The following is a 10946-nucleotide window of genomic DNA, read 5'->3' as shown; positions in this document are numbered from 1 at the left end:
CGGAGAGGAACAAACCTGGCATTTAGTTTGTTTTTACCTTCCTGAGGAACCCAACTGTGAAGAAAACACACAGTAAATAGCTCCTTCATCAGCCTCTACAGCGGCCACCTTCATCACCCCCCAAAACAGCTCTACTCTGTGTGTTTAGCCCCGTGTGGTTGCATGTGTATGTGCATCAGTGTGGTGTGTTTGTGCAGCCACACTGTACATGCGTGGGCATTAATCTGATGTGTATGTGGCCATGGGGTACTTACACGTGTGTGTGTGTGTGTGTGTGTGTGTGTGTGTTTGCGTAAATAGGACGTGTTTATAAAAGCAGCAAGCCATATAATCACTAGGACTTCTGTTCACATTCAGGTGCTGGAAGGCGTAGCAACGACTCCACTGGTCTAAACGTGCTGGGACAGACAGAGCACCGCGTGTTACCTTCACACGTACACTGGCTGTTTTGTACGGGTCAGTAACCCATCTCACCTCCATGCCCTGGCATTCCTGTTTGGGCAGTGAGTGAAATGTATCAGCAACCTGAGAGCATACGGTACAGGGGCGGTTTATGGTCTGCCCTTGCTAACACAAAGTAGATCTTGTGTGGAAAACTCTGGAAGAAGCAATCAAGATGCATTTGCTGTGAATATTCATGGTCATTACCGGGAGTGTCCTAATGAATTAAGTCCTGACATTTCCTGTAGCTCCACCAACAGGTTATATTTTCACTACAAATCTGGTCTCAGGCCTCCATAACACCACCCACAACCCTGATGTGAAATTATATGCAATAACATCAGCCTGTCAGGACACTTTGTGACAGGTTACCTCAAATCTACGCTGAGCTCTGGATACCTCTGATGCCGCCTGTACGCATGAGGTGATCTAAGCAGATATGAAGAGAAAGACAGACTCTGGGCCCGAAGATGACAGAGAGAATCACCAAGATCAAAGTCAGAGTTCAAAGTAGCGGATCCTCATGGAGGTTTTACAGCATCAAACGACACACGGCCCCTCAAAACAACTGGTGTCCCACTGGTGCTTCATAAAATGAACAAAATGCTGCGCTGAAGAAGACTTGAAAGACCATCAACTCATCAGGAAAGTGTTCAATCAGGTAATAAATCCAGTGAGCTGTCAGATCTTATTCTCAAAGATTCACTGGACTTCTTTTTGCAACCAGTGGAGTCACCCCCTGCTGGCCATTAAAAATAATAGAGATTGAAAGCACCTCTGCAACAGCCTGCGCAGCTCTTTTACACGGTCTGTGTAACACTTCTGCCATTTTCCCATTCCTTGCTGTGTGGGTCACAGCATCACTGCACTGAGTTTCACTCTTGATTCAAACTTAGCATTGAAGGTAGGAAGTCCACTTACCAGCAGAAGAAATGCTTGCTAAAGGTGTTATAAAATGTCAGAAATGTGAGAGAAAGGATATCTGACTTGATCAAACTGAAAATGGCTGCAACAATAAAAAATAATGCATTTCAATATTCATTCATTGTAGTATTTGGGTTCAAATTTGCTTGAGTTGGAAACCTGAGGTTCTACTGGTATTGGCAGGTGAGGGACCAGCATGTACCTGGAGGGGCAGGAGAGGCTCCAGCACCACAAGGATTTTTTTAAAATTTTTTTTAATTCATTTTTACAAAATAATACAAAATGCACTGACATACATGTGTAACACAAAGAAAAAGGTACATGCGTATATCAAGAGTCTCTTTTCCATGCTTGTAAACAAACGCCATAAGAAATGTTACAACAATAAAAACACTCAGAACTTCTGCTCTCCTTGACACACCACCACTGAAAATGCCCAAAAATCCATCTTTGGCTTGTGGACTGAAATGGAGCAAAAACCAAGTTATTAAAAGATGTCATCTAGGGCTTTGGGAACAGGTGAATGTTCACTATTGTCTGGCATGTCAAGGATAAAAGTACTATGCTATTTTAGAGTGGCTGATAAAACAATACCATTGTTAAACATTGCTGGGATGTCTTCCATGGTCTGCAAAAGGCCCCTTAGTCAGACTGAAAGAATGTTGTTGATGCTAAAGCCTTCAATATACAATAATGTTACTTCAACCAGATCGCAGGACTTGGGTGGAAATGTTGTTTCCAGTTCTGACTTGACGGTGTGTTTATGTGCGAGGATGAGCAGGGGACCAGACCTCATCATCCAACATCAGAGCCAAATGTCAGCGGAGCTCTGACGGCTGTATGGAAGCGAACTGCTGCAGCTAAAACCTGGTGTAGCAGCATGAGTGACCCCTGTTTGATGAAACGTCCATCAAGAACCAAAAGTGACATCATGTGGTAATCAATGAACCCGAATGATCTCATAAAAGCTCAGAGAGGAACACAGCGGCTAATTGCTCACTCGCTTAACCTCGCAGAGAAGCGTGTCGTTGAAATGTTTAGCTAGCTTGTTGCGGTGAGAGAGACCATCTACCGACAGCAGTAGACGCCAAATTTCCGGTGCAGAGGGGGGAACCCTAAACCACGCACCCCTGGTTCTGCTGGGCCACAGTTTTCCCGGGGCTTGGTAATGGGATAGCGGACACTGCCATCAGCCAACCAGCCAGCGTCACAGCGGTCCAACCCCATCAGCCTCCAGGCAGCGTACAGCTGACTCACCTTGGCGATTTGGCTGCCGTCATTGTCACAAGCCTGGACTGCTTCGGTGAAGTTGAGCTTGGATGGGTGCTTTAAAAAGTACACCGTCCCTGCGGCAACAGGAACCGTAAACAACCAGATTGTCACTGAGTATCTGCAAAGGTCACTGATGCTAATGCAAATACTAACCTTTGATGGAGGCAGAGAAGCAGAAAGCATCGAAGCGGTGGAGGAGGCGATGTCGTTGACCATAGCTGCGCAAACCAGGAGCTAAATCCATCCCCCCACACCCATCACGGGGGACTGTGATTGGATACTGAACTGTGCCGTCAGCCAACCAGCCAGCGTTACACCAGTCTAGCCCCTCCTCCCACGCTGTAAACAGCTGCTCAAAGGTAGCCAGAGTGGCTTCCTGATCCTGACACGCTTGTTGGGCTGCCAGGAAATTAAAATGGTAGCGTCCTCTCGGAGAGTAGTAGGGGAACACCACACCTATGCAGGAAATGCAAGTACAGGATTAGTTTATAGCACCAGATCAAAGTCTGATATGTTTGTCACTTTGTGTCGAATTAATTGAGAAGCTAAAACATCTCCTTTTCTCCAAGTCTGTCACTGCTGAACGTCCACGTTTGGATTTTTTTCATAAATCAATGTTATTGGTCACCCTTTGTGTAAGTGGATTAAAAAAAATATTTCACACAGTACGAGTACTTGATGAAATGTTTTTTTTTAAAACCATAGATTTTGTGTAAAAAAAAAAAAGTAAAATATGGGCAAAAGTTGTTTAAAATATGAGATGATACACGAACATGCAGCCATGTTAGCATTTTGTGAAAAAAAAAGTATGACAGAAGTGCAATTCTGTGATTAGAGTTTTATTTACTCACTGCAAGAAGGTAAATACACTCTACTAAAGTACAGATGGTAATTTGCCCATCTCAAGTAACCCCGATCCCCCCACACACACGCGCGCGCACACACTCACCCCTCAGCTCCAGCTCCACCGTCACACTCTCATCCTCCAGGCCGTCAATCACCTCGCAGCGGTATCTGCCCGTGTCATTGAGATGCAGCTCATTGATCACCAGAGACAAGTCTCCTGGTGCTAAGCGCCGCAGTCGCACGCGTCCCCGGAAGCTGCCGTAGCTGCGGTGGCGGTTGCCCATGGCGACCATAACCTCCGTTTCCATGGCGAAGCCGACAGGGGAGGCAGGTGCACTGATGGCGTTGGCAGGCAACCAGGACCATTTGACCCGTGTCCTGCGAGGGGTGGTGAGTTCAGGCTCGTAATAGTAGTGGCAGGGAAGGGTGACGCTGCTCCCTCTGGTGGCTGAGACGGACGGCTGAGGCGACTCCACACGGAGACGAACGCCATTGAAGTAGACTGGAGACGAAGCACAGACACAGAAATAGTTCAGGGTGGGCTCACTTAACTTCTAGTAGGATGGAAGAGTCGTGTTTTGTTTTTTGTTTGGTCTGTGCCTTAAAATGTTGGGTTGGTACAGCAATAAATTACATGTTATTTTTGTAGCAGGTCATTAATTTTATGTCTGTCTTCATATGGCAAACTCATTAAGTCTCGTCTTGTCTCCCTTTCAGCATCAGTTCAGGCAAAAGTTAGTATTTTTGTGTCCTTACAGCCTGTAATCTTCATGCTGTTCTTAGTTCAACTGACTTTAATCCAGAGAATTAAGGGTCTCACGACACTGGTGGTTCATAAAATAATTTCCAAAATTTCAAGAAGTGATTAAAAAGACCCTAGTTTGACCATAATTGTTAAATAAGACGATTGTAAGAGCTGTGGTGGGGTCAGACATACAATGATAGCCTAACTCTTCCAGCAGACAGGTCATTAAACTGAAACCTCGTATACCTGCAATTGAAGGTAATTAAAATGTATTTGAGGGATTGTAAATGCAGATTCTACCGGATCTGGCAACCCGTTAAAGACCAATAACAGTGAGCTCCTCTCCACAAAGTAGCAGAGTTTAAACGCCCAAATTCTTTCCCCTCTTTCACTTTGCTACTCTAATTAATTGGTTTGATTACATTTTTGTCTGTGTTTTATGTTGGAAAGAAACAGTGTAATTGTGTTTTTTGTTGGGTGTTTTTTTTTGTGGATAGTTTTAAAACAAAATAAATCAAATTTACTCAAAATTTCAATCTAACCTTCAAGGATCAGATTGTATGATCTGGTGACATCTAGTGGTGGTTGTTGGAAATTGCAGCCCTTCATTTCTTCCCTTGGATTTTGCTGTGATTTAATTGCAATAAACTAATCAAGATAATGCTGATGCAATGAAATCACCATACTTATTAATACTATAAATAATAACACATGTTTTGTCAACTCTGTCAACAAGATGGCAAGCAAACATTTAAAATGCTTGATTTCCAAATGGAGTTTGGTACTTGTGGGTCAGATACACTTTCAGTGTCCTGTATTCTCTGGACTGGCTTTAGGAAAAGTCTGTATGAAACCGAGTAACTGAGCGAAAAAAATTCCACTTGCAGTGAGCAGCTAATTGCATGTGAAGGGATAGTCTTGAGAAGACTGGACTTTAAATTGTTTCAACTAAAACGCATTGATTTATTTTAGGGTTATTTTCTCTTCTTGTGCATTTATAATTTAGGTTTATGTTTCCAGTTGATTCAATTCAGGCAATAACTACTTAGTTTTCAAAACAATTCTTAGTTTAATGTGATTTTACACCGTAGAAAAACAAAACTAACCCCAAAAACATTAAAGTCTACACACTGTTCCTTTAACTCTAAAACTGAACACTATAGTGTGGGGCCAGCTGAAATCTCTCTCTCTCTCTCACACACACACACACACACACACACACACACACACACACACACACACACACACACACACACGGAGGACCTACTCTCTCCGTTGCCGTTCCCGTTGCTGATGTCCTGGTAGTGGAAGCCGTTGTTGTATCTGGGGGTCCATCCTTGCCCGACGGGCAGGTGCAGGTACAGGCAGGCAGCCAGTAGAGGGCGCAGTAGACCGAGCATGACGCCGACCTTTGCTGAACCACGGAGCCAAAAAAAAAAAAAGTGATCGTTAATACAAACTGTCATAAATACCAGGAGGGGGACGCTGAAATTTGTCAAAGTTTCATGATTAGATCTGAATCCAGAAATGGATTTTCCCATTGATTAACTCCGAAAAAAAATCAACAATAAAGGTCGGTCAATATTTAATCACTCACATGGAGTTTAACCCTCCAAAAAAAACAGCAGAAAAATATTTCTTCCAAATCCCGCAGGATAAATTTTGAGTTTTGTGAAGTTAAAAGTCACAGTAACGCTAGAGCTATTTTTCTAAATACGTTTGCACAATTTACAATCACTTTTTCAACCGTCCACATCTTTCTAACACGCCGTCAGACTTGCACACAAGCTGCACATTTGTTGTGATTAAAACTGCAACTAAATCCCAGTTCGATTGAAAGATTAGGAAGCGATCACGTTTGGCCGATAAATCCGAGTATTCGCGAGAGAAAGAGTGAGAAAACTCACAGAGAGCCGAAGCAGTCGTCCGACCAGCGTGCAGTTCACCTTCTTCTCATCTTCTGCCGCGCCTCTGCTGACCGGACCGTCCTGCCGCTGAGTGCGCAGTGACGTCACGACCGGCATCCCCAACAATGACATCATCACACAGTTAGGGTTAAGAGTAGTGGGACGGTAGTACTGTGATACTTGGTAATGACATGGAAAGTATCATCAGCAGTATTAGGACTGCTGATTTGACTGATTGATAACAGATTGAGAGATCTCACAGAACTGGCGCCTCAACATAAAATCCGAATAAATTCGAAACATTTAATAAACAAAATGATTCATTGCCAACAGTCAATATTCATACAATAAAAGAATAATAAAAATTAGATACAATAAACTTGATGGATCCCACAACAGGTAGATTCAAAATCGTCATCTTCTCTTTTAGTTTTGATACAATGTTGTAACTTTGGCCGCACGGCGGTGCAGTGGTCAGCGCTGTCGCCTCACAGCAAGAAGGTTCAGGGTTCGAGGCCCGGCTGGAGCACGGGATCTCTCTGTGTGGAGTCTCCATGTTCTCCCTGTTCCTGTGTGGGTTCTCTCTGGTACTCCAGCTTCCTCCCACAGTCCAAAGACATCAAGAGGGGACGAGGCTGATTGATACTCTAAATTGACCGTAGGTGTGACTGTGAGTGTGAATGGTTGTCTGTCTCTATGTGTTGGCCCTGTGATGGACTGGCGACCTGTCCAGGATGAACGCCGCCTCTCGCCTGAAGGCTGCAACCCTTAACAGGATGAGTGGCAGAAAATGGATGGATGGATGGAACTAACTAACTAAAAATGTGACTAACAAACTTGCCTTTAACACAGGAATTCAATGTAAATTGTTTTGAATGTCAAATCGCAACAACATGGGAAAAGCTGTTGCAGGTTTATTCAGACTTTGTAGTTCTCTCGCCTTTTTAAGCAGCAGGATTGTCAAAACCTTCCAGCTTCAGCTATGCTGAAGTTGACCCAGCAAATTCCTTCCCTGCGTTTTCTCAGGACCTCAAGTAACCCAACCCTCATTGCCACACAAACTTATATTTCAATCATCATAACAAGTCTGAGGGAAAACAAGAGCAATTTCAGTTCCAGAGGTTGTGTTGCGCCAACATCCGAGTACGTGAGTAAAGGATAGTTATCACAGTGCAGCTGCAGGCTGGTCTCATGACAGAAGTGACCCCTCATGACTGTCTGACAGGCACGGTCATCCTCCAGAAGAGCCACAGCCTTCCTCCAAACCAAAATTCTTGAACGCCTCTAGGTCTTGAACGGTTTCCTCTGTGGTCGAACTTCTGAAGCCAATGATGTGTTTGTAAAGACTTAAAAATGACAATCTGCCAAACAGAAACCCAATAGCGCCATCATTTCACTGCTGGGGGGGGGGGGGGGGGGGATCTTCCCTGCCAACCAACTTGAAAGAACCAGAGAAAACGTGCGTTGCATTTTAAATCCCACACATTAGCATTTTCTTGTTACACCACCGTCATATTTCAAACTTTCAACGACAACGTTACAAGCGTATTGCAATTTTTGTATATTTCACTGTGTTTGACAGGTCCAAAGTAAATTCTTCTGTTCAAAATCTTCAATGATCTCATTATGTTGAGGGAGAGAAAAAAAATGAATTCATGTCCATTTAGCACAAGGACCCATTTTTACTCAATGGACCCAGCTAGGGTTAAACTCAGGGTGGAAGCTGAGAATGTAATTCGCCATGTCAACAGGAAAATAATGAATCCCAGCTTAGTGCTTAGTTTTGCCCTCCGTGTTTCTCTTCTCTCTCGTCGCCATTGTTATCAACATCGAAAATATGCACTTTAAAAGTAAATATTTGAGAAGGGTCCTCTGCTTCTGAAGTTAAAATGTAGTTACAGTGTCTGTCTGCAGAAAAATATCACCTGACTGGGAGGATTATAGTGATTTGATCTGGTTTTACATCGAATATTGACAGTGTTTCCTCTGTCCCTTTTTGATTTATGTGTCGGTTGCGCAACAGTGGACAGTAACTGAGCAGAAATGCTAGTTCAGTCGTACTTCAGTGCTATTTCTGACCTCCCTGTTCTCGCACTTTTTAAAACACTGTATCTAAAATGGAGGGAGTGAATTTTGCACTTCCTTCCTTGCTGGCATCCTAATTGTTACTTCAATCCAGAATTGCATTCCTGACATTTTAAATCACCAAGTTGCACGGTTACTTTTTCTACTTAAGCCCATTTGAGAGAACGTTGGACTTTGTACAACTTTAAAGATTCCAAGTTCTTCATACTCACCCTTACTTTGACATGTTGAGTATTGTGTCCACCCCTGGTTGACCTCTTCCTCGACCCCATCTCATCACTCTGAAAATGGGGTCAAACCATCTTGCTGTTTATTCACGTTCCAAAGAACTAAAAACTAAAATAGTTAGATAACGATGGTTCTAACATGGCTGCCATACACAAAAGTGACCTTCCTTCGTTCAATGAATATATTTGGAATAATAACATGAAATAGAATAGAGACCAAAAAAAAAAGGTAATATCAGGCTGTATATGTAAAAGGAAAGAGGGGTGGATAATAAAGCACCAGGTGAGCAAACTGGATGCTTTTGTTGAGGACAAGGTCTCCGTGTCAGAGGAGCCTCATCTGTCAACACAGCAGAGAACCATTATCACTGAGCGATGGCAGCTGGCGGGAAGTAAGGTGGGAAAGTTATGGAGGGAATGCAAGATGTTCTCCGTGATGGTTTACAATCTGGAACCTCATAGCACAGGTGGCGTGAGGCGGATATGATCTCTCTTGCGTTGGTCATCATCGTCCGAAAGCAGCAGAGTCTGATGGATCGTGGCTCACTGAAGTTGTTAAGCATTGCACCCAATTTTGTGGCTGTACGTTGCAAAACTTTAAAGGCAGTCCACGCCAGACTCAACCGGCTTCATCATCAAGGAACCACAAGTCTGGAAGAAACAGTCGGCTGACTTGTGGTTCAGATGTTTCAGCCCCGGAAAATTCAAGAGATCCTCTCAGTCGGTGAGTCATCCCCTACAGGTACCCGCACCAACCAGTGTGGCCATGCATCAAGTCCTTATCAAGACATGTCACCATGGAGCTAACCTGGGGTGGCGTTTCAGGCGACACTCATCCATCTTGGAAGCTTCCATCATCTGGATCGGTCTTCATCCAGACCGGAGGCGGTGGATGGACCTACGTGTCTGGAACCTGTGTTTCACGGTTAGGATTGAAGCTTTTATGAGGCTCGTTATTCTCAACTACAGACCACAATTAAGCAGTAAAATTACTTTACGCCGACGTTAAATTGCACTCCTTAAAAAGGTTCCTTGTAACTTTTAAGAGGCAGGGTAATTGGTCATCAGCAGGGCGAGCTCTTCAAACAGACTGGGGCCCCCGCCACTGATACAGCCGTGTCTCCTCCCTGTGTCTCTCCGAGCCATTATGTCCCAGGTTGGTGCTCATCCCAAAGACTCACATGAAAGGTTTTGGCCTGGGGCCCAGAATACCAGCAGCTCCTGTGAACTGCTGGGTGACCGTGGCGTTTCAGGGTTGTAATTTCTGCACTGCAGCAACATTCAGGGCCAGAGAGGCGAACAGATCTCGGACTCTGAGCATTGAATGACAGCATGAAAGAGGAAGAGGCGACACCGTGTTTATGCTCGCGCGGTTGATGGTGTGAGTGTGTGCAGCCTCACGCTATCATTAGCAGTAAAGAAGAGGGTTGGCCACAAAGGGTGTGTGTGTGACTGAAATGAGAAGAGGAAGGCTTCAATAAAAGAGCAACAGAGCAACTTGATTAAAAGAAAGGTCAAATGAGCTTGTAATAAGACAAAATCACCACAATTACTAGATGATTTAAGTTCAGTACCAAACAGACACACAAAACCCAAAAGAAGATGCATCGTTTCCATGTTAAAAGGTCGTGAATGCTCTTCATAAGCTGTCAAATCAACGGTCTCAAACATCAATTTGAGCAGAAACACCACGTTTTCCTCTCATTTATCTAATGAGACGTGTTGAACAGAGAGGATTTAAAATAGAAGTTGTTTTCCAGCAGTGGATCCTTCCTGCTCAAACTCACAGTGGTGCCTCCTGTTTCCTGGCTGCGTTGGCCCTGCGCCGCCATCCTTCTCTGGCTGGCTGTCATACCAGGAAACCAGAGGAGGAGAGAAGCGGCACCAGAGCTGGAGGTCGGTCAGTCAAACCGCTTTCACAAAAGAGTAACAATCCCACTGACGGCTTGTTTGGTTAAAAGCTATAAAGTCCGGTAATGGAAATGGTTTCTTCCTATATTTTGAGGGACATTTTCACTGTGCTTACTTACTTACTTGTGAACTGAGAGAGGGTTTCCCAAATCATCCAGCTTTGAGAGGTCAACCAAAAAGAACAGGTCGGACATGCAAGCAACCAAGAAAACAGTGAAGCTCATCTCACAAACTGTGCCTTTCATAATTACACCAAATAACCTGGTGGTAGAACAGCCGCTCTCCCAAATACCTGGTACACAAACACAGCTCTAGATAAAGTATGAATGTATTAACATAAAATTTTGTGGCGTTTTATTTCGGTGTGACCTTCACAGACTAATGAGACATCAAGGAGACGTCCTCTGTGGGTGAAGATACCTTAGGTGTAAAGGGAGATTAGGCCCCATGGGTGTTTAAATGCTAAACAGCCAAAACGGCCCTCACTGCTTTTGATCTCCCACCTTTTTAAATGGAAAACAGCTCCAATGAATTCAGCCTTTTAATAAAAATATGTCCGTAATATTCCAGCCAGTGGTAGCGGCATGT

General features: G+C 44.0%; 1 protein-coding gene across 1 annotated transcript; it reads right to left on the bottom strand.

Moving 5' to 3' along the window:
• Positions 1-1612: 1612 nt before the first annotated feature.
• hapln3 (hyaluronan and proteoglycan link protein 3) lies at positions 1613-6203 on the bottom strand. Its single transcript, XM_086207884.1, has 5 exons — positions 6136-6203; positions 5496-5642; positions 3587-3985; positions 2791-3093; positions 1613-2711 (listed from the first exon to the last, which is right to left on the bottom strand). Exons 2-5 carry the CDS (start codon positions 5626-5628, stop codon positions 2434-2436), a joined length of 1113 nt encoding a protein of 370 aa, XP_086064010.1. The 5' UTR covers positions 5629-5642; positions 6136-6203; the 3' UTR covers positions 1613-2433.
• Positions 6204-10946: the final 4743 nt, after the last annotated feature.

Source organism: Aulostomus chinensis, chromosome 7, assembly GCF_037954235.1.
Source record: "Aulostomus chinensis isolate RoL2024-O1b breed Wild chromosome 7, RoL_Achi_v1.0, whole genome shotgun sequence".
NCBI lineage: Eukaryota > Metazoa > Chordata > Actinopteri > Syngnathiformes > Aulostomidae > Aulostomus > Aulostomus chinensis.
The sequence above is the reverse complement of the archived record's forward strand: the minus strand, read 5'-3'. Positions and strand labels throughout refer to the sequence as shown.